The sequence below is a fragment of the Prionailurus bengalensis genome, chromosome D4, assembly GCF_016509475.1.
Source record: "Prionailurus bengalensis isolate Pbe53 chromosome D4, Fcat_Pben_1.1_paternal_pri, whole genome shotgun sequence".
NCBI classification, from domain to species: Eukaryota; Metazoa; Chordata; class Mammalia; order Carnivora; family Felidae; genus Prionailurus; species Prionailurus bengalensis.
The window spans coordinates 60,085,517-60,110,172 of NC_057359.1; the positions used below are offsets into that span (position 1 = coordinate 60,085,517).

Consider the following 24,656-nt stretch of genomic DNA (forward strand, 5'->3'; position numbering starts at 1 on the left):
ATTTGAGGAGAGATCATTCAATGTGCTAGACTATTCTTGATGTCTCTTATAGAATGTAATTTTGCTCTAACAGTATCAAAAAGAGAGGGATGTGAATATTTGCATACAGCTTGAGTTGGAACATGTAAACTCACTAAGATCCACTTTTAAAAATCGGCCTCTAGGCAGCAGTGAATCTGAGAAATGTTTCTCCTCTCACCTTGCCTCTCATGAATAGATTACCTGTTATGCCATGGCCTGCACAGAAACTGCAAGAATTGCTCAGCTTGTGGCTCGTCAGAGGAGTTCTAAAAGGAAAACTGGGCGGCAAGTTAATTGTCAGATGAGAGTGAAGAAAACTATGCCATTTTTTCTAGAAGGTAAGGTCTTTTCACATGCTAAAATTTTTAAACCTATCTATGAATACATTGTCATATGGAATTATGGAAATATTGCTTGTATTCACGATAAACACCTATATTTGTTAGCATTCATATGTCAAGAGTGAAATCTTAAAGCTAGTACTGTATTTCCATTTGAAATTAAGTGAAGATGATGAGCATGACTCACTAAGTTATTACACAATGTGAGATAATTCAGTTTTAATTAAGCCTATTATGGCAAAGTGTTGTTTTATTCTTTTAGGTTTTTGAGGGGGGAAAGCCTCATCCAGAATGTTGGATGAACCAAGAACCTATGATTTAATGTCTTCTTTAGCAAGTCATGTCTTTTATATTAAGATCCTCTATTTTTGGAAAAACATGAATTATATTGTACACAAAGGTGTTATAGGCAACTTAGCCAGTGTTTACTGAACAATTATCTCAGAGAGCTTTTAATCAGTTCTAAAACTAAATTCTCAAGATATAGTTCAATGATAATATGAAGGAGTAGACCCCCAAATGCCACCGTGAGCATTTTAGACAAGGGAACAGTGATGGGAGAATGGCCATGTAGGGCTTCATGGCAAAGGGGGATTGAACCCAGATCTTGAATGAGGGGAAGAATTTCAATTGATGGAGAAGAAATGGGAGGCCTGAGATATGGCTGAGTGTGCTACATTTGTAGCAACATGGGGTGGCTGCCACTGAAGTGTTGGTTGGTGAGTAGAGGGAAGGTAACTGGCTAATTTAGCAGATGAAGCCACGTTTTGAAGAAATCTCATCTGCTGAATACCAATGTCTGCTTCCCCTACTGACAAACCCTGTAGTGGCAACTTCCTCGTGTTCTTACAAACTATTCTGAGAATAGAGACTCCCAGAAAACATCTGGACAGGGGAGTGGCATAGTGACACGAAGCTTTTGGGAAGCTAATTGATTCCATTATGTATGCCTAACTTCACAGGAAAACCAAAAGCAACCCTCAGACAACCAGGATTTTCTTCAGATTTTTCTATCAGCAAAAAACCTAATCCAACACTGCTAAGAGACAGAGGAAACTCTCTTGGAGTTAAGTCTGATGCTGAAATGCCGCCTTACACGTTACACACAACTGCTGGAAGTGAAGTATTCAGAGACGTTCCAGTGCAGAGACATGTGACCATGCCTACCAGCCACAGGTATTTGGGCTTTGTCTGGCTAAAAGGAGAAGTTTGGTGAATCTATGATAATAAATGTTAAAAGCGTTCCGGATAAGAAGGAAATACTTTCTGTTTTACCTAATGTAAGTTCACATGTAGCAGAGAAATGCATCTTTACTAGTAAATCCACTCTTCCTGGCTACCTGAATGTCATTGTCTGAGTATCTTCATTTTATATTTTCTCTACATTGTTAGTAATTTCTCCTTGTAAAATTCATTTTGAAAGCTCTCACAGGAAAAGAAAAGGCTCTTGAAGGCTATTCTAAGATGCTGTTTCAGGATAACTTACAACTTTTTCTGAAAACCTTTCTTATAATTAGTTTTATAACTTCTAGGTAACATTCTTGATTTGCACATTCCACTGTGCTCCAATAATCATATCTATAATTATATAGATTATATATATATTATATTATATGATTATATCTATAATCATACATCCATGCATCAGCATATCCGACTGGCAATATTAACACAACCTTCAAGTCCTAGTTTGAGTGCTGCCATTTATTAGCCAGGTGAGCAAGTGAAATGATTTCATCTTTTAGGGCTGTGGTTTGTTGTTGTGGTTTGTTGAATGAAAATGTTAAACTAGGTGACCTCAAAGTTCCTTTTCGTCTTTAAATCTTATACTTTTTGTAAGGTAATTCAGGTCAGCAAACTATGACCCACGGGCTAAATCTGGCCCATTGCCTGTTTTGTGTAAATAAAGTTTTATTGAAACAAAGCCACATCCCTTTGTTTATATCATTGTCTGTGATTTCCTTTGCGCAACTGCAGTTAAGTAGTTGTGCCGAGACATTATGGCCTGCCAAACCTAAAATATGCACTAGCGGACGCTTTTACAGGAAACATTTACCAACTCCTGATATAGATGAATGAGTATCCCATTCTTTCATTCTTTTTGTGCCTTTATAAAACACATGTTGTTGTATTATTTTTTTTAAGTTTATTTATTTTGAGAGAGAGAGAGAGAGAGAGAGAGAGAGAACATGAGCAGGGGAAGGGGTGGGGGTGGGGGCAGAGAGAATCCCAAGCAGGATCTGCACAGTCAGCACAGAACCCGATGTGGGGCTTGGATTCACAAAACCGTGAGATCATGACCTGAGCCGAAATCAAAAGTCAGACACTTAACTGACTGAGCCACCCAGGCACCCCATGTTATATCCCTTTAAATCGGTGTTCAAATATTCCATTTTGTGTAAAAGCTACACCTCCCCCACCCCAGCACTCCCCCTACTATACTAGAATATTTAGAATTATTTTTTTTAACTTAGTTAAAATTTTTTATAATGGTATATATTTAGTGCTATTTATGGTTAGTTGTTATAATTTTGATAAGGTCTAGAAAATACATAGTTAGAACTTGGATCTTGACCCAAAGCACTCGTTAGGGCCAGCATGTGACTGAGGTACCACTGTCTCCTCTGCTTCCATGCCTCCATTTCAAGTTCCCATTTTGAATTGAATCTATAAAATGACAACAAAACCAAGACATACTGGATTGTGGGTCCAGGAGAACATTCTCTACCCCATGGTCTGGTGTCTCCTACCCATCTCTTACTGGCAATGGGCAACCCAGGTAAGTTCCTTCCACTCCTCTAGGTAGGACCAGCAGTGATTGAGAGGGGGCTGTGCTAGCACCAAGATGCCCAAAGACCAGGCCCAAGATCGTGCTTTCTGACCTACAGCCTAGTGTGTTCTCATCCTCTTTCACCTGGCAGCATTAGGTCCAGGGAAGTGCATTCTGCTCCTGTGGGCAGCACCTGATCAAGAAGGAGCCCCAACAGCAACAAGTAAATTTAAGTTAGCCCATAAGGGCTCTGAAAAATCAGTTATCATTGGAACTACAGCTACAAATGTGGGCCAGGAGCTGTGTGCTAAACCTAAGCAGGTGATTGTCTGCTAAAATAGGGCTTTAAATTGGATTAATAGTTTCCTAACGTATGTCCAAATGTCCAGGATACAACAAAAAGTCACTTGTTATACTAAGAACCAGGATAATGACAACTTGAATGAGAAAAGACAGTTGACAAATGCCAAGAGCAAGATCAGTCAGATGTTGGAATTATCTGGCAAGAATTTTACAGCAGCTCTCCTAAAATGCTTCAATGAGCAAATGAAAAGAACTTGGGGGGGGCAAAATGGAAAAAAAAGAAAATTCACCAAAGAAGTAGAACATATAAAAAAGAATGAAATGGAAACTGTAGTATTAAAAAAATGGAACACCAAACTAAAAAACTCACTGGGTAAGCTCACAACAGAATGAATACGACAGAGGGAAGAATCCATGAACTCAAAGACAGAGCAATAGAAATTACACAATCTGACCAATAGAGTAAATAGACTTCCTTCAAAAACAAAACAAACAAAAGAACACCTACCAAAGCCTGAGGGGGCTTTGGAAGTAAAACACCTAGCAGAGCCTTAGGAATATGTGGGGGAAAATAAGAAAAGATCTAACATTTGTATTATCAGTGTCTTGGGAGGAGAGAAAGAGTGGGGCTGAAAGAGTATTTGAACACAAAATGGCTGAAAACTTCTCAAATGTGGCTAAGGATATAAACCTACAGATTCAAGAGTTCAGAGAATCCTAAAAAAGATCCAAGAAACCCACATGAAGACACATCATATTAAACTTCCAAAAGCTAAAGACAAAAAATCTTAAAAACAGCAAGAAATGACACATCACTTATAGGGGATTACCAGTTTTTTTTTTTTCAACGTTTATTTATTTTTGGGACAGAGAGAGACAGAGCATGAACAGGGGAAGGGCAGAGAGAGAGGGAGACACAGAATCGGAAACAGGCTCCAGGCTCTGAGCCATCAGCCCAGAGCCCGACGCGGGGCTCGAACTCACGGACCGTGAGATCGTGACCTGGCTGAAGTCGGACGCTTAACCGACTGCGCCACCCAGGCGCCCCGGGGATTACCAGTTTTAATGACAGTGGATTTCTCATCTATGACCATGGAGGAACCCTGAAGGAAGGAAACAGCACATTTTTCTTGTGCTGAAAGAAAAAACTGTCAGCCATAAATTCTATATCCAGGAAAAATATACAACAGGAATGAAAGGGAAATAAAGACATTCTCAGATGAAAGAAAACTAAGAGAATTTGTCACTAGTTGACCTACTCTTAAAGAGTGGCTAAAGGAAGTTCTCTCAAGAGAAAATAAATAAGATGGGCTTGGAATTTCAGAAAGGAAAGAGCAGAACTGGTAAAAACAGGTGTAAATGTAAGATTATCCTTCTTATGAGTTTCTTAAATCATACTAGGTTGAAACAAAAATTATAACACTATCTGATAAGTGCTCAACATATATAGAGAACCCAATTAAATTTGCAAAATTGGGGGGAGGAGAGGAGACCTAAATGGAACTAAGGTTTGTACACTTAAAGTAGTAAAACGTTGATACCAATGGAATGTGATGTTGTATATATATATTGAAATGCTTAAACCAACTAGTAGGAAAGCTATACAAAGTGATATACAGAGTGATCAAACAGGGGAGGGGCAGAGAGAGGGAGACACAGAATCTGAAGCAGGTTCCAGGCTCTGAGCTGTCAGCACAGAGCCTGATGCAGGGCTTGAACCCACGAACTGTGAGATTATGACCTGAGCCAAAGTCAGACGCTTAACCAACTGAGCCACCCAGGCGCCCCTATACCACTCTTTCTTTAACTATTCCTCAGTTGATGGACATTTGGCTATTGATAGTTCGGCTTTTCCATAGTTTGGCTATTGTTGATAATGCTGCTGTAAACATCAGGGTGCATGTACCACTTCGAATCTGTATTTTTGTGTCCTTTGGATAAATACCTAGTAGTGTGATTGCTGGGTTGTAGGGTAGTTCTATTTTTAACTTTTTGAGGAACCTCCATACTATTTTCCAGAGTAACTGTGCCAGTTTGCATTCCCACTAACAGCATTCTCATCGACATCTGTTGTTTCCTGTGTTGTTAATTTTCGCCATTCTGATGGGTATGAGGCAGTATCTCATTGTGATTTTGATGTGCATTTCCCTGATGATGAGTGATGTTGAGCATCTTTTCATGTGTCTGTTAGCCATCTGGATGTCTTCTTTGGAAAAATGTCTATTCATGTCTTCTGCCAATTCTTAACTGGATTATTTGGTTTTTGGGGTGTTGGGTTTGACTAATTAGTTTCAATGTAAGTTTAATTACTTTAAATGTAAAAATGCATGAAAAGATGTTCAACTTCATTAGCCACCATGGAAATGCATATTAAAACGCATATTAAAATGAGATATCATCATGACACACCTATCAGAATGACTAAAGTAAAAAATAGTGATAATACTGAATGCTGGCAAGGATGCAGAGAAACTGGATCAATCGTACATTGCTGTTGAACATGTAAAATTAATAGCTACTCTAGAAAACAGTTTGGGAAATTTCATTAAAAAACAAAAGCAACTAAACATGCAGCTATCACAGCAGTTGCACTCCTGGGCATTTATCCCAGAGAAATGAAAACTTATATTCATATAAAAACCTGCACACAAATGTTCATAGTAACTTTATTCATAATAGTCCCAAACTGAAAACAACCCCAGTGTCCTTTAGTAGGTGAATGGTTCAACAGACTGTAGTACATTCAGACCACAGAATACTTAGCAATAAAAAGGAACAAACTATTAATAACGCAGCAACTTTGGTGGATTTCAAGGGAATTCTGCTCTGTGAAAGAAGCCAGTATCAAAAATGTTACATGCTGTGTGATTCTATTTATATAACATTCTTGAAATGACAAAATTGTAGAGATGGAGAACAGATAAGTGTTTGCCAAATGTTAGGGTTTTAGGAAGTCGGAAGGGTGTGGCTATAAATGTATAGCAAGAAGGGGCCTTGTGATGGGACAGTTGTGATTATAATGATTATAGTCTGATGATTATAACCAATAAATTATTGATTACAGTGGTGGTTACAAGGATCTATATATGTGGTAAAATTTCACAGAACCACATGCACACAGACACACACACATGCACATGCGCATACATGCAAAACTGGTGAAGTTTGAATAAGTTCTGGATTATACCAATGTCAGTTGCCTGGTTTTGCTGATGTACTATGCAAAGATGTTACTATTGGGGGAAACTGGGTGAAGGGTGCATGTGACCTCTATGTATATTTTTTGCAACTCCCCATGAACTTAAAAGTATTTCAGAATACAGTTGACCCTGAACACCATCAACATGGAGTTAGGTGTGCTAACCCCACACACAGTCAGAAATACACATACAACTTTTGAGCCCCCGCCCCGAGTTTGACTGCTAATAGCCTACTGTTGACCAAAAGCTTTACTGATAATATAAACAGTAGGTTAACACATATTTTGTGTATTATATATATTATACATTGTATTCTTACAATAAAATGAGCAAAAAGAAAATATTTTTAAGGAAATCATAAGAGAAAATACATTTACAGTACTGTACTGTTTGTCAAAAAAATATGCATCTGGTGGACCTGTGTAGTTCAAACTCATGTTGTTTAAGAATCAAGTGTAGGGGCACCTGGGTGGCTCAGTCGGGTAAGCATCCAGCTCTTGGTTTTGGCTCAGGTCATGATCTCACGGTTCATGAATTTGAGCCCCACATCGGGCTCTGCGTTGGCAGTGTGTAGCTTGCTTGGGATTCCCTCTCTGTCCCTCTTTTTCTGCCCCTCCCCTGCTCGCTCTCTCTGTCTCTCAAAAATAAATAAATAAAAACTTTAAAAAAATTTTTTAAAGTGTAAAAAGTTAAAAAAGGGATAGCAAAAGCCTTATTTATATGGTTTTAGTTTTGAGAATTAATATATCCTTTTATCTTTTGCCTTTCACTGTAAAAATTTCAAATTTCATATGGTGGAATATCTTGTACAATAATTTCTAAAACTATACACCTAGCTGTCTTCAGCTGTCTTGCTTTACATAGGTTATGTTACAGACTACTTTAACTATAAACTGTTAAAGATGTCATAAAACATCTTCATCAAACCTTTTTTTTAAGAGCATAATACAAATTGAAAGAATCCTTTTAAGAGGAATCTAAATACCACCTGGTGGCAGCTATTATGTGCATCCCTTTTAATTATAAAAAAAATTACTCTTACCAAAAATAGAACAAGAGCAAAAGCTGTTTTATCTACTTATAAAATACATGAACAGTAATAGTAAGTAGTAAAAACTATTATTAACTTACAATTTGGAGGGTCACCAAATCTTTTGGGAAGCTGATAAAAGGTATAAATGATTTTCCCAGAAAAATATATGTGTACACATATACATACATCTTTGTATATTCAAGGGATTCATGGACCTCAGAAGCACCTTCTCAGGATCTTTGGTTAAGAATTCATGCCTGCCAGTTAACAAACAGAAAGGGTTCTAGAAAAATAACATAGCTGATATTTTCTGATATTGTAGGCATCAATCTAAGTTTATCATGTGTCCAGTAAAATACAAAGAGGGGTCAGGAGTAAGGATATATGATTGATTTGTGATTTCTCTGGTTTATATGAGGGAAGGAAATGTGTATATCTAAAATAATATAATATATAACCATGGTATTTTTATTAAAGTGATAAGATTACTAAATGAGGTATTTAATGTATTTATCCATAAAACACAGATAAATATGGTACTGAAGTTCAAGATTCCCATTAGGCCTAGAAAGAGAAGAAATTACTGTGTGTATATTGTAGTGAGTAAGATCATGGACTTTGGATAGGAACAAATGGCTGTTTGGCACTAACCAACAGGCACTATGATTGAAAAAGCATCTTTCAAGTATTAAGCTAAATAAATGTGAATTTGTTGTTGGTTTCTGCTTCTTTGTATATGTTTAAAACTGTTGTATGTTTAGTATGTGCTAAATATTTGTAGGAAGTATTTTCTAAAATACATGTATTGCTTGGCTCTGATTGTAAAAATACTATGTGTATGGCATAGAAAATTTGCAAAGTGTAAAGAAGTAAAAGGAATTTTTAAAATTGCCTCTAATCCGGAGCACCTGGGTGGCTCAGTTGGTTAAGCATTGGACTCTTGATCTCGGTTCGGGTCATGATCTCACAGTTTGTGGGATTGAGCTTGGAATTCTCTCTCTCCCTCTCTCTGTGCCCCTCCCTTGCTCATGTTCTCTCTCTCTCTCTCAAAATAAATAAATAAACTTAAAAAAATTGCCCCTAATCCAAACATAAATGTAAACATTTAAAAGTTGTGGATATATAAAACGTTTAAACATAAATGTAAACATTAAAAAGTTGTGGATATATAAATTTTTAAAAATACAAATGGGCTCTTGCTATATCTTACTATTTTATAACCTGTTTTAAAAGGTAATATATTGGGGTGCCTGGGTGGCTCCGTCGGTTAAGCGTCCGACTTTGTCTCAGGTCATGATCTCACAGTCTGTGAGTTTGAGCCCCGCATCGGGCTCTGTGCTGACAGCTCGGAGCCTGGAGCCTGCTTCTGATTCTGTGTCTCCCTCTGTCCCTCCCCGACTCACACTCTCTCTCCCTCTCTCAAAAATAAATAAACATTAAAAAAGTTTTTTTTTTTAAAGTAATAATATATTGTTAACCCACATGATTAAGTATACTAGTACATTATCATTTTTAATGTCAAGGAGATCCATTGTCCAGCCTCCTATTGCTGAATATAAATTATTTCCACTATTGTAAGCAATTCTACAATGAAACATGTTTGTAGAACAGTCCTTGCATGTATTCACGACTAGTTCCTTAGAATAAATTGGTAGGAAAAGGGTAAGAGGGTATACATTCTAAAGCTGTTACTAATTTGTGCTCTACACAGATTATACCAATTATATTCTAGAAGCATATGGAAGTGATTATTTACTTGTACCCCTGCCAGTACTGGGCACCACTTTTTCAGTTGATGCCAAAAGGTGAAAAAATATACCTATATTTTAATTTCTATTTCTTTGACTTTCATTCTTAAGGGGGTTATAATTTTGTCATATGTTTACTTGACCATTTATAGATCTTTTATGAATTACGTGTCTTTGCCCTTTGTACAAACTTTCTGTTGGTTTTTTCTTTTTTCTTTCTTATTTGTAAAAGTAATTTATAAATTAAGGATGTTGACCCTTTGTAATATGTTGGCAATATTTCCTCAGTTTATTTAATTTTTGTATTTCCACTATACAAAAACTTTAAAATTTTATATTTTTTTTATCTAACTAAATCTACCAATCTGTTCTTTGTGGCTTCTGTCTTTAGGTATTATGCTTAGAAAAGCATTTTTACCCCAATACTATATAATAGGTCTTCTGTTTTCTTTTAGAATTTTTATGGTTTCATTAAATCTTTAATCCAGAATTTATGTGGTTGTGTATCATGAGAGTTAGCAGTCTTGTTAGCCAGATGTCCTAATACCAGTTATTACATAATTTTTTTTCTTTCCATGCTGGTTTAAAATGCTGTCTTTACCCATTGTAAATTGTTATAAATATATGACTTGGTTTCTGGCCTTTTCATTCGGAATCATTAATTACCTGCCTAATTCTTTTGCTGTGCCAAACGATTCAGATTATTATAACTTTATAAGGTGTTAATAACCTTTACTCTCTACTTCCTCCTCTTTCTACTGCTGATTTGGTTTCTTGCTTCTAACATGTGCTTTTATTACACTTATTGCCACTATCATAGCACTTAGTAGGTTTTGTTCTTATAGATTTTGTCAGTGCATTATTACCTATTTTTGTGTAAGAGGTTATACAAATCTAGCAGCTCACAACACCTAATTATTATTTCCTAATTCCTGTGGGTCATGTATCTGGTACTGCTTAGCTAGGTCCTCTGCTTCAGTCTCTTATGAGGCTGCTGTGGGTGTTGGCCATGGATGGGGTGAACTGAGCAAGAATCTGCCTCTGGGCTGACACACATCCTTGTTGGCCAAATCACTTTCATTTTTTCCCTCAGTGCTTGACTTCCTGGCTGTTGGCCAAAGACCACCTTCAATTTCTTACCACATAGGCCTTCCCAATATGGCCATTGGCTTCATCAAAGCCAGCAAGGGAGAGATTATGCTGGGGGGGGAGGGGGAGGGGGGATTTGTAATCTCATCATTTGTAATCCTCTCAACCTTGAAATATTCTGTTGGTTAGAAGCAAGTTACTCAAGGGAATGAGGTTATATAAGGCTGTGGCTTGGCTACCAGGAGGCAAGAATCACTGGGGGCCATGTCATAGCAGCTTACTACAGTCGGTTTTCTCAACTGTACGTATAGTCCATGAGATAGGGGTGTGTTTCTCTTGTTTAATTGTATACAATTCCTGTCTGCCCATGCCCAGCTCATAGTAGGTCCTGAAATAAGTGTTTGTAGGGTAAGAATGTGTCTCTAATAAATGGCTTATGTTTAGATTCGATAGGGTGTTTTTTTGGACCAGTCTAAGTATTTGTCTTTTAAAATACTTAATAATTTGTCTTTTAAAATACAAAATAATAAATTTTTTATACTTTTATAAGACTGGTTGGACCACTTTCATCTTATTATGTTTGTTTTTCACGTGTCCCTGCAGTTTCCCTTGAAATCTTTCTTTTGCTATGTCAACTGTTTTCTGTCCCATCCATCAGACCTACCTATGCCTGAGCCATATCAGTCCCTGCCATAATCTCTCTGTGCTCCCTCTTTGCTCATAAGCCTCTGCCTGCTAATAGAGCCCTCACAGCTGACTCCAAGCAGAGGAGGGTTCCAGTTTACAACTTTAGGGCTCTGGTGCAAGGGAAAAGAGGGCTGTCTCCCTGCCAGTTCTCTAAAAATAGAAGTTGGATATGTTTTTGGCATCTTCCATTATTACCTAGATGTATTAATATGTAAACGTGATGTTCTTATAGTTGCATAGCATCATATGTTAAATAAGTTGTATTGGTAGCCTACCATTTACTAATTTCTTGTAGAATTAAAGTATTATGAGGAGATGTTCTTTATTCCAAAGAATTCACCTAATTTTTAGAGTATTCCATACTATCTAAAAGTTGGAAAATATGTATATTGTGTCATTGTCACCTGTTCTAGTTCCATACCCACTGCTGGGCAAGATGTACTCATAGGTTGATTCAATCACCCTATTCATTCCTACAACATTCACTGCCCTTTGCAAGTACCAAGCACTGCCCTAGGCTCTGGGAACAGGTTATTAAGACACTTGGAGCCTAGTGAGGGAGACTGACATGAACATATATGAGTGTGTGTGTGTGTGTGTGTGTGTGTGTGTGTGTGTCTGTCTGGTTTCATTGTCCTCATATTTGGAAAAATCTTCCTATGTATATCCAATGTAATTCATATAAAAATTATTTTGCTGAGTGTATGAAGTGTGGGGAGACAATGCTTTTTCTTTTCTAACTTGCTACTTAAGCAGTCCCTCTATGGTTCGGAATGCCACCTTTCTCACGTGCTAAGATACAGCGTCAATTGAGTGTTTCTAAGCTCTGTATCATTTTACTTATCTGTTTAAGTATTATAAATGTTGTAACTTTATAACTCACTTCAGTATCTGGTGGTATAAGTCCTTCATTTTTTGGTTATATCCCAAAATATTCTTTATGATCAACTACTTATTCTTTGCATGGTTTTATTTATTTTGTATTGCCAGTCCCTTAAAGGTGATTAATTGGAAATCTAACTTCCATGTTCTCTTAAAGTCCTAGTTTAAATTTAGCTTTTAACACATTTTCTCTAATATGAAACATGAAAGTTGATACCAGTATCATTTTCATTTTTGCTCATTTTGAAATATTCTAATGACTTATTTTGCTATTCAGTGCCACAGAAACTTTAAATGAAAAGCACAGTGCTTAAAACTTGGCATAGACTTTGATGTTTGAATTTTAACTTACTTTTTTTTTTAACACCTTAGGTTTAGCCCAAAGGCGTCCCTCCCACCACCTTTTCAGATGCATCTCTCAAGAACCTGTGCTAAGGAAATAAATGGTATGTTTTCTAAACATTCTCTTCATGATACATTTCGGCTTCTAGAGCCTTAGAACCCCAAGAAAAATATCTGGTGGTGGCTGTTCGCATTTGCTCTCACCCTATCCTATTTATTATCTTTCTTCCCCTCTTTCCTCATTTCTTTAAATTATGAATTGAAGTGATCTAAAGAGAAAATAGTACCTCCAGGGATATCATTATTCTGACATAAGGCCTTCCGCATATTAGACGAGTTCTGTTTCACTCCATGTGTCACCGAGAGATACTTATGTGCCTTGTCACCCTCTTACTCTTCAGAGGATAAGATGTAAAGCACATAAATATGAGGTTTCAACTCAGAAAATAGTTTCAGATACTCCACCATTTTTAAAAGCTGGGACCCTAAACTATACACAGTGACCACTAAGCATCTTAGTATGATACAAATGATTCCTTGGGTTAGAAGATCCAAAAGAGCTGTTAAGAAAACAGTAAGAAACATAATAAAGTCAAAGAATCTGAAGATTAAAATTGCACACACTTGTCGAGGTGCCTGGGTGACTCAGTCAGTTGAACATCTGACTTGGGCTCAGGTCATGATCTCATGGTTTGGTTCGTGGGTTCAAGCCCTGCATCAGGCTCACTGCTGTCAGCGCAGAGCCCATTTCAGACCCTCTGTTTCCTCTTACTGCCCCTCCTCCATTCACACTCTCTCAAAAATGAAAAAAAAAAACATTAAAAAAATTAAAATGCACACACTCGGCATCTGGTCTCCTCCAACCAAAGTATAAATTCCCTGCTCATAGATGCATCTGAGGGAACAGTGTTTCAGGATCAGTATTTACATTGCATGAAATTTAAGTGTGATTTTAAATGATCTGCTGTTTCAAGTGTGATTCTGACTGAGTCAAGATCATTTTTTCTATATGAACACACCTCCAGTATTTCTTATGGAAATTACTTGAATCATATGATTTTTGTTTCTGTCAATAACTTTTACACATGTATTTTCTTTTTTTAAATTTCTTTTAACATTTTATTTATTTTTGAGACAGGGAGAGACAGAGCATGAACAGGGGAGGGTCAGAGAGAGGGAGACACAGAATCTGAAACAGGCTCTGGGCTCTGAGCTGTCAGCACAGAGCGTGACGCCGGACTCGAACTCACGGACCGAGAGATCATGACCTGAGCCGAAGTCGGCCGCTTAACCTGAGCCACCCAGGCGCCCCTACACATGTATTTTCTGAAACATGGCTACTCCCTTAGAGTTTGTAAATCCTTTTAAATTAGAGTAAGCTTTTTTTCTGCAGAACGCTGAGAACTTGTTTCAGGAGGATTGCAGTTCACGGGACAGCTGATATGTACACGCTTACACACAGCCTCTCCTACCTGTTATAAAACAGACTCCTTCGTTGATTTAACAGAAACCACACAAGCTTAGGGGACTCCCAGTGACCCCACAAAACAGATGCATTTGCAGACTCCAACTGTGCATTAGTTACTGACACTCTCTCTTTAAGGGGGGTCTGACCAGTTCTCAGAAGCTCATCTTTTCCTTATTCCTGATCCTTTTATATCATTATTTGGGAAGAACCTAAATAAATTAGTGATGTCCTTATATGGACATTATGTGCCCTTTTGTTTGCTGAGCCAAACTCAGTCTAGTGCCCTGTGCTGGGTGAGAGCAGAGTTAGCATCCAGCCCTCCTCAAGGAGCTGCTCACCCTTTGGCTTCCTGGCATCCTCAGAGGCTAGAGGCCCCCGACCAGTCTGTGTATCTCTCTACCTGCCAGTTTAAAATAGAACTTCTGTGTATTGCTAAATTGTTTTTCTCATTAATAAAGCAGAAAAACATTTTAAAACCTGGACATTTTTTAAATTTTCTATAAAACGTTCTTTGATCTTACTATTAAAGCACTATCCTAATGCTTTGTGGAATACAGGTTTAAATAAAGCATTGCATATAAACCAGTATTGTCTAAAGTTTAACCTTTCTTAGTTGCAGTTAGAGAATGATTGGTTAAATACTAAATTTTATTATTCTCTATGAAGCAAGATCATCCTGATGTTTAAATTAGGAAGCACCCTTGTCAGTGTCCTTCTTGGCCTTATCCTGTCCACTTCTAAGTCCCTTGACCCCCATAAGCCTGAAGTGTAACAAAGCCTAATAACACAGATACTAGGTAATGGGGATAATCTAAAATGTTAAGCCTTTTGGTTAATTCTATCATTTTTTTAATTTAAAGATAATTTAAATCAGACTGTTGAAAAACCAAATGTCACGCCTCCTGCCTCTTACACTTATAAAATGGATGAGGTTCAAAACCGCGTAAAGGAAATACTAAACAAGCATAACAATGGCATTTGGATATCTAAGCTTCCACATTTTTACAAAGAGTTATATAAAGAAGAACTTAATCAAGGAATTTTACAACAATTTGAACACTGGCCTCATATTTGCACGGTACGTTTCTCCTTACTCCTCCCTTCTGATGCCTGCTCCCTGCCCTTCTTTCAGATTTTGAGTTATTAATCACATCACCTTTTATACAGGGAGCATGACGCACTTGACATAATATTGCTTCATTAATATTTATCTCTAAGATTAACATATATTGGTTCTTACTTACGGAGATAGGTCAAGGTCGAGGGCTGTGTGTGTTGTGATTGCTGTTTTTACATATTTTGTTTTAAATTATTTTTAAGTGTATTTTATATGTGGTAATATGTATACCATTTTGTATCGAACTGTTACCAATGGATACTGATAACTTTGCCATTTTAATAACTTGAACTTACTGGTAATAAAACTGCATTTGCCTCAAAATTTTACATGCTGGTTCCTGAGCATTTTTTAGAGACATTCAGCTGAACTGATTTTAGTTATTTTGACTACTTATTTATACAGTATCTTATTTTAATTTAAAAATGAACGTAGGGTTATGATTTAAAACTTTTGCAAAATTCTTTGGAGGAAAAAATTGACAAGTTAACTGACATCAATTTCTATACCTGTTTCTACTTGAGTGTCTGTTATAATACAATGATGGATCAGAATAGTTTATTAGAAATCTTAGTTCAGCCAGCGATAGAGACAACTAAATTCCTAAACCAAAGTAACTAACTTTCAGGTTTCTTAATGTTTTCATTTACATAGAATGTATTCAATCATGTAACTATTCTAAATGGTAGCATTAGCCGCTACTTGGTGCTTCTGGAATTAAATATACATACAATTTTGTTTTATAGAAGGCTTTCATTTATTTAATTGAATATGTATTTTGGCCCCTGACCTTGTTGGGTAATGCACAGGCCACTCTCTTTTTCTAAGCCCCTGGCCTGAAGACATGTATTTTTGTAACCACTTTTTCCTCCAGGTCGCTGACATGGCATTCGAGTTCCAGTCACTTTCCAGGCAAAAGTCATTCTTTCATGCATCCAACCTATTTATTCATACACGATTTACTGTGCACCTGCTGGTACCAGTCACTGACTTAGATGCTAAGAACACCTTAGAGGCATGTCACATGTCAGAATATTCAGTAGGAAGTGGGAAAACAAGAAGAAATAGCAAACTCTGGCAATAAGCTGTTTTCTTCCTTACGAAGTCAAGAATGTTTACAGACTGTAAGAATGTTACCCTGATTTATGTGGAATGTAGGGTTTATTCTTATAATGGGAATTCCTATTAGTTGCTGTTCAGTTCATTCCATTTTTACTCCTTTCTAAGGAGAGTTTTCTCACTGGTTGCAGGTTCAGCAGCGTTGATGTGCCCACTCAGATTTCCCTCATCTTGAGGGCATTTTTGATATTTCACCACGCTATTCAGATTAGAGGTTCAGGGCATGGAGACCCTTCTCACGGTTGGATAGGGTTATTTATTTTTTAAATCCATAGACAGTCATGAACTTATAGCACATCTCAGTGAACTTAGAGCCTTTTTTTTTTTTGTCAGGATACACATATAACTCACTATAAAGCTTTGATTTTAAAAAAAAAGTTGTCTTTGGAGTAAAGTTTTAAAAATTAACTCCACAGAATCTTCTTAATGTATTGTTGTTTCTGGTTACTTTATTTTATACTCCATGATAATTACTTTTGCTTGTGTAGCTTCATTTATAGCTTTTGGGGGAAATTTTCATCTGTGTTATCTACGTGTCTGCAAAGCCCCAAAATCTCTCTTGCTAGGATTATAGGTGAGAGAGTATCTCTTTGATGTTAAAACCTTACTTAAAATGAAGGGTTTCCTACTAAATTTCAGGGGCTGAAACAACTGACTTTTTATTTTTTGGTTGCTCAAGTTCATCTTTCTTGCGTGATTATTTTCTGTTCAGGAGGTAAGGGTAGAACCCGAAGCAGAAATAGGATATACCTTCCTTATCTATATGCTGTGTCTCTCAACTTTGAGTAGGACTTCTTAGGTGCAATCACTATAAATTATTAGGGATGAGAATTGCTTAGTGTAAAAGCATTACATCTAAGATACCAAAAACTGCCAGTCTTATTGATGTCTATTAATATTTTTCAAAACTCTTTTTATAACATCTAAATATTCTTTAATAGCCTACTGGTAAACAGTTTTAAACAGTTACACCATGGTTATTTATAGACCGTTTTAAATAGTTATACTACCATGCTTGTTTTTCTTTTCTTCTGACTTCTTGCTTTCCACTTTGGTGAAAAGCAGAAACACTGAGAGCATGACCAGAGCTGATACTATTACAGGCAAGGACAGACATCCTCAAATGCAGCACAGAAAAGTTAGGGTAAGGAAGATTCGGTCTTGTATTCGGTATGTATCTCTCTATATGGCTTATCGTGTAACCGAAGAAGAAACCCAAGTGCAGTGTATTTCCATATTGTTTTTTAAAGGACTTTCTCAGGGCACCTGGGTGGCTCAGTCGGTTAAGTGTCTGACTTCGGCTCAGGTCATGATCTTGCAGTTTGTAAGTTCGAGCCCCACTTCAGGCTCTGTGCTGACAGTTCAAAGCCTGGATTCTGCTTCAGATTCTGTGTCTCCCTCTCTCTCTGCCCCTCCCCCCACTCGTGCTCTGTCTCTCTCCATCTCTCAAAAATAAATAAACATTAAAAAAGCTTTAAAAAAAGGGCTTTCTCCCCTGATCATATAAAACATTCTATATAAAAAATGAAAAATAAAGCTATGAGGGGCACTTGGGTGGCTCAGTCGGTTAAGCATCTGACTTCGACTCAGGTCATGATCTCATGGTTCGTGGGTTCAAGGCCTCTCAGCACAGAGCCTGCTTCAGATCATCTGTCTCCTTCTCTCTCTGTCCCTCCTTCAGTTGCACGCATATGCTCTCTCACTCTCTCTCTCTCTCTCTCATAAATAAACATTTGTACAAAAAGTAAAACTATGAAAGTAAAATCACCCATTTATACATATGTACAGTGGATACCATATATACTTGCAAGACTCAGAGATAACCACTTGCAGGTATTTCCATTTGAATATCAGAATGGGCAACATGAGCTTCTGGGGCCAAATAGCAGCTCTGAAATTTTACTTTCATGGAGGTTTTGATCAGCTGTATACAGTATTCCATTTCGCAGGGATGTTGGATTGCATTTTGATGCAGGCAGAAGGATGCTTTGACTCTTTGGTTCTTCATCTTGGGAATCATCCCGACAACAAAGTGTGGATTGAGTTTTGAAAGCTAAAGAGGATATAAAGTTATACTCACCATGATGAACCAGTTGCATAGTGTTCTAGGCAACTTGTGAGGGAAATGGAAACTGCAGGAGCTGTCCTGGAAAGGCAAAGAGCCCAAGATGGCAGGCCTTAGACCAAGGGTACTAGAGTCCAAGCATTTCCATTCAGTCCTTGGAGGAGGACAACACCTCTTGGGTGTTGTTGGTCTTATTAATAATGTTCTTCTTAACTGCTGTGTTTGGCTAGTATTTATGGAATGCTGCCGTGAACCAGACACTGACCTGGGTGTTGGAATAATAGCAAACAAGACAAACATGATCCTTGCCCTTATGGAACTTCCTGTCTAACAGAGAAAATAAACATGGAACAAATAATGATAAACCTGCGATTGTATTGAAGGAGAAGGGCAGGGTGCTGAGGAAATGTGTAAACAGGAGGGCCCAACTTAGCATGATGAGTCAAGAACTTCCCAGAGGAGGTGGCTGCTACACTAAAACCTGACAGGTGAACTGAAGTAAGTTAGGCAAAGGAAGCAGCTCATACCGAAGCCCTGAGATGGAAAGAAAAACAGGGCTTTTTCAACTGAAAGAAAGTAAGGAGAGAGTGGCTCAAGAAGAAACTCAAGAGGCAAGCAGAGGCTAGGTCACGTCGTGAAAGAGTCATCATTTGGTGGGAACTTAGCGGATTCCCCCCACCATGAGGTCACCCACGATCCAGAGCCTCTGGCAGACTTGGATTTCTGGTAAAATTCCAGATCTTATAACAATGACTGTTGAGCCTCAGAGATTTTGTCAACGTTCTCTACTTTCTGCAGTATGGGTAGAGAGAGAAAGCTCTCCATTCCCACATGAGCCAGAACATCTGTCTGTATTTAATGTCTTACCTAAAGCTGCAGAGAGAGCTGGGGGGCTCATCTTTGAGCCAGACAGGACCACAGGCACTCAGCTGAGAATTTGTACCCCGCCTCAGTGACCTCGAGGATGAGCATTGGGCAACACTCTGAGTTGTCCTGGAGGCACAGCGGCCTTCGTTACCAATGTGGCATTTCGTGAATGAGAGCATGACATCCTAGAACATAAAATGTGAGTGATTAAAAAAAATGCCCAATTGTACTAATTATTCATGCTTTGATAAAAAGTTTTTACTGTTAATCTGCATTTTTGTTAAGTGTCATCTTCCTACCCACTGGAAAGCACTACGCTTCAAGTTGTTTAGTACTGTAATACCTCAGACTTTAAAAAATGCGTCACGGTGGTGATGGCTGTCTCGCCACTTACAAGGATATGTTTTTATAGTTTTGGATGTTCAGGAATGTTTCTGTGGTAATTAATTACGTAAGATAATAAGGCACCTGTCAGCCCATGCAAAGTGAACTGCCCTTTTTTTAAAGCCTGGATATTTCTGGGCTAAGAATGAACAACTTGGATTTCTAAGGAAGTGAGTGTAAATCGAACAGCAGTGATGCATGCTCAGACTTAATGGTATCGATACAATCTATATAGCAATGCCAGCAAAAGCCACAGTGAGAAGGTAAACTGAGGCCTTGAAAGTATAGCCATAATATCTCATTGGAATCCAATTTCTTTTCTCACTTTTCACCAATAAAAAAATATGTAGTGAACACACTGGAACAGTTTTTAAATTTAATTTCAGTGAGCATCTGAATAGGAGAAAGAATAGCTCTGTGGCAAAATCAGAACAGAGACATTGGTGTGTATGATGTTGCTGTGCTGGACTTGAATAGAGCAACTGCCCGTCGGACCCTAGAGTATGATAGAAGGAGTGTGGGCTGGGGCAACTGGGTGGCTCAGTCCATTAAGCATCTGACACTTGGTTTTGGCTTGGGTCACGATCTCAGAGTTTGTGAGATCAAGCCCCACGTTGGGCTCTGCACTGACAGCGTAGAGCCTGCGTGGGAATCTTTCTCTCTCCCTCTCTCTTCCCCTTCATCACTCTCTCTCTCTCTCAAAATAAATAAACATTAAAAAAAGAGTTTGGGCTTTGGAATTTCATGTTTGCCTTGCCATTTCTTGGCTGCATTACTTTCAGCACACAAATCATCCTCTCAGGTCCCGACTCTTCTCTAAAATGTGACTGTTTCATAGCACCTGTGTGGCTCAGTTGGATGTGTGACTTTGGCTCAGGTCATGACTTCATGGTTCATGGGTTTAAGCCCCACATCTGCTCTGTGTTGACAGCTCAGAGCCCAGAGCCTGCTTTGGATTCTGTGTCTCCCTCTCTCTCTGCCCCTCCCCCACTCACGCCCTGTTTCTGAAAAATGAATAAACCTTAAAAAAATTTAAAAAAAATAATAAAGTGTGACTATTTGTACCCATTGCATAGGGTTGTTGGAGTAAAGTGAGAGAAACTATAAAAACCAGCTGCCAGTATGATATCAGACACATAGCAGGTATTTAGGAAAAGGCTGTTTTTGTTTTGTTTTGTTTTGTTTTGTTTTGTTTTGTTTTGTTTTGTTTTAGAGAGAGAGAGACAGAGAGAGAGAGAGAGAGAGAGAGAGAGAGAGCGAGCAGGAAGACCGGCAGGGAAAGAGGGAGAGAGAGAATCTTAAGCAGGCTCTGTGCTCAGCACGGAGTCTAATGCAGGACTCCATCCCACTACCCTGGGATCATGACCTAAGCTAAAATCAAGAGTCAGATGCTCAAATAACTGAGCCACCCAGGGGATTCAAGGCTATTATCTTTTGAGGGGCAGCCCAGCTTAAACTAAAGCAGGTTATATATAACCCACTGGTAAACCAGAGACATGCCCAGCAAGCTCTACAAAGGAACTTATCTCAGTGAAGATAGAGGAAAAATTAAAGAAGGAAGAACAAAAGTTTAAATTGAGAGAAGATAAAGAGCAATAGATGACTGAAGTGAAAGGGATCGAAACTCCGAGATGAGGTGAGTTTCTGTTATCTTGGGGGCACAACCTCCACCCCCAAAGGTAATGAGAACATACCTAGAATACCTACTTAGCCTAGAAGGCACAGTGAAAGCCGCCACTGCCGGCCAAGATCATCCCAAAAAGCTGTACACACATTTAGCCAGGAGAAGATGCCCTTGTCTTCCTGAGAGAAACTGAGCAAGAGCCTGACCTTGAGCCATGCTGAATGAAAAAGACTTGAAGTCTATTCTAATATAGTTGCAGTCAGCATCAGTTAGAAGTCCGTAATAGGAAAAGGGGTGAGAGGTGAGAGAGAGTAGGAGCCTTGAAATGTATACAGTCTGTAAAACTACTCATCCAAGGTAGTGGAAAGAGTTTAGTTTCTCTGAGCAGATGGTTTGTAAACAGTCAGGGGTTACCCTCTACAAGAAACTTTTCACTTTTACCTTTGATTAAATATCTATGGAATATTCTACAAACACTTGTACTTTCTTGAACAGAAGCAACTAAAAACTTGTAACTGTTTCTGAATATCTCGGGTTTGGCATCACTAGCATTGGTAAAGCACTACAGAGAGGGTGGCAGATGTAGGTGGTGTGGAACCTTGAGATGTGGGGGTTAGCTCATCTCTGTACTTCTCTGTGTGTAATTTATGCCCCACCCACTGCCCTTACAGGCTTCACCTCCCAACCTAGGTTGTCTTCATTGTGGCCCAATGATGCCATTGGGGACCATTTTCTCATCTCTTTCTCGTTGTCTGACTTTTCCAGTACTTCTCAGCTTTAGCAAAAAAAAAAGACTGAGCTCTTAAGGAGGTCATTAACCACTCAATCTTTCCTTCTGTGAACTGGCTATTCATAGGGTACTAGCTTCTTGGTCAGTAACTCTTCAATGTTTTCACTGTTGCAAGGTACTCAGGGGTCTTTATTCACTGCTGAAGTTGAGTTTTTAAACTGGTTTCTTTTTGAAGTTCAAAACCTTGCCAATGCTTGGAGAACTGGGAATCAGATCTCCAGGTAAATATGATTTTTTTGTACTGGTGGAAATACAACTGTGGCCTTATCCAATGTACTGGATAAGGCCTATACAACTGTTTTGGAAAATTTTTATTTAATTAGACAATACCAATTCTCATAGAATCATAAAGAAAATTCTAATTCTATGAAACACAGTAAGGTTACCTCAGCAGCTTATGCTGTTTAGTTAGCAGATGAGACTTCCATAGACTCGAAGGATTTTGGCTTCAGGAATTTAAGTTTAAAGCACAGGTAAAATCAGATAGGAAGAAGTAAAGACCTCTTAGAATTAAGAAGAAGCAAGTTTCTAGACTCATGGGGTAAAGACTTTTATGTGTGTGAACAAATGGGGCTCCTGAAGAAATTGATGTTTGAAAGTCTTGGGCCTTACCTATATATACCAAACCTACTATGTCTATCCTCAATTTACAAAATCCCAGAGGTGTGTGAGAGAAGTATCTCACTGCAATTCCAAATGAGGCAGAAATCAAACTAAATATAATGAACTTGTGGGGGTAAAGTCTAAGGCATATCAGGTACCAGAATCTTCTGATGAGTACCAAAGGAGATGGCTTGAACTCTGTGGTGTAGGGAGTTAATCTTTTATGTTACCTACCTGTCTTTCCTGTGGGGTCTGGAGGTGCAGTGGGGGTGAGTAAAGATATGAAGTTCTAGGTCATGCCACCTCCCAGTCATTGAAATGGTAGCTTTTTAAGTGGATATCCAAAGTCCCCTCTCCCCCACCAAAAAATGTAGAGCCACAAAACAAAACATGGAAGAAAAGAGTAGGATTATGATATTGAATCTTCTTCTACAGAAGATTTATGACTCCCTCCTCAGATACGTATCTGGATCAGGTAAACTAAAGGTGTAGAGCACCCTTGTAAGAGATAACTGAAATGATGAGCTGCTGATATATCAAACTAAGAATATAATAATAGCCATATTTCAAGTAGCTGTTGACTTACCTTGGTCATTTGTGAAGGCTAAAGAAAGCTTTCTACTTGGGGGCTGTGACAGGAGATCACATGTCAGTCTGGTCAGATGCACCAGAGCACAGTGAATAATGGACACCACACTGTAACCCACGTTATAGCAATTCCTTGTCTTTGGGGAGATTGCCATAAGTTTGGGATACAGTAGTAGGTATCTTTCCTAAGCCTAGTTACCAGAAAATTAAAAAAAAAAAAAAACAAAGACACATTTTGTGGAGGATAGGTAGCAATCACTGTAGAATGCCTGGGAAAAGCAAATTTTCATTCATATGAAAATTTTAAAACAAAGTTGAAGTTGAAAAAAATTACATATAAGTTCAAAAATTACATCTGTGAGAGTTAGGTTTTTTAACTTGAAATGACATGAATTTCATGATTTTTCCCTTTGAATTCAGTAACCCTTCAGCCAGTCTCCAAAGATTGCTTGGAAAGCATGTGGACCAGACATATTATCCATATCACCAAGCTTATCCATGAATATTTGTCTAATGTATTGAAGGACATCTCATTCAGCCTTGGTTAGTGTCAGGTTCAGTTCTGGAAATCAGGCCTATGTTTAATCTTAGTAAAGGCTGAATTGAATTTAAAGAGGCCAAATTACTGGAGAACAAAGTAGAGTTTAGGCTCATAACCAATCTTCTTGAGACTGAGGAAGAAGCACATTGGAAAATGCCTACAATTCAAGGAACTAGTCATTTGGAGATAGGGGGTGGTTATCTACTTTAAACAATAACAGTAAGATGAAACTGCTTAGGAAAGAAATCTGTCTTCTAGTTCAGGTGGTTATTTGGCTGTTGTTAGAAATTCGGATAAACTTAGGCTTGTTGGTTAAACATCTACTTTATAGGCTGACTGGAGACGCTTGACTTAAATGTTGTAGACAGAGCCCTGGAAGCTTACTAATTCCAGATGATCTTTTAGCATTATTATGATACAAAGGTCAGAAAAGAAAGGGAATTTTGTGCCCCTTAAGTGGCTGCAATGTTCATAAACTTCTGTTAAGGTAGTAATTCCTGGTGAGAAGAACTCAGTGTGCTGGCCATGTTCAGAGATCATGTCTAGAGATTTGATAAAGGGCATTGTTAGGTAATTGGTCCTGATCACATCTAAAGCACAGGTGGGAATGGAAGCTTCGGGACTGGAAGTGGAGGAGGCTGTTTTGTTTTGTTTTGTTTAAGGTTTATTTATTTATTTTGAGAGACAGAGGGAGAGGGGCAGAAAGAGAGGGGGAGAGAGAGAGAATCCCAAGCAGGCTCTGCACTGTCAGCATGGAGGCTGATTATGGATTCGAGCTCAGGAACCATGAGATCATGACCTGAGTCAAAATCGGATGCTCAACCAACTGAGCCACCCTGACACCCCTAGGGGACTGTTGAACAAACATTGAAGTATCTCATGTTCCAGTTCACTCACTGGAAAGAAAAGGGTCATAAAGCTGAAGAACCCTTCCTATCCTCTCTTGAGTTAGAAGAAGCCATGTGGACAGTTGGGGCATGGGGCTTGTGAGAGTTATTATAGATAAATAAGATATTCCACTGAAATTAGTTTCTACCATCCACCTTGGAGAAGGTATTGCAAAAAGTTGAAAAC

The 24,656-nt window shown here is 38.3% G+C and overlaps 1 protein-coding gene across 5 annotated transcripts in view; it reads left to right on the forward strand.

Annotated features, from left to right (window-relative positions):
• The window catches only part of TDRD7 (tudor domain containing 7), a 76,395-nt gene that overhangs the window by 18,555 nt on the left and 33,184 nt on the right, over positions 1-24,656 (forward strand). For all 5 annotated transcript variants that reach the window (XM_043567135.1, XM_043567134.1, XM_043567136.1 and 2 more), the window contains 4 exons: positions 218-359; positions 1,325-1,538; positions 12,447-12,520; positions 14,745-14,962. In XM_043567135.1, the coding sequence (XP_043423070.1) occupies positions 218-359; positions 1,325-1,538; positions 12,447-12,520; positions 14,745-14,962 (648 nt within the window). The remainder of the gene's footprint in view (positions 1-217; positions 360-1,324; positions 1,539-12,446; positions 12,521-14,744; positions 14,963-24,656) is intronic.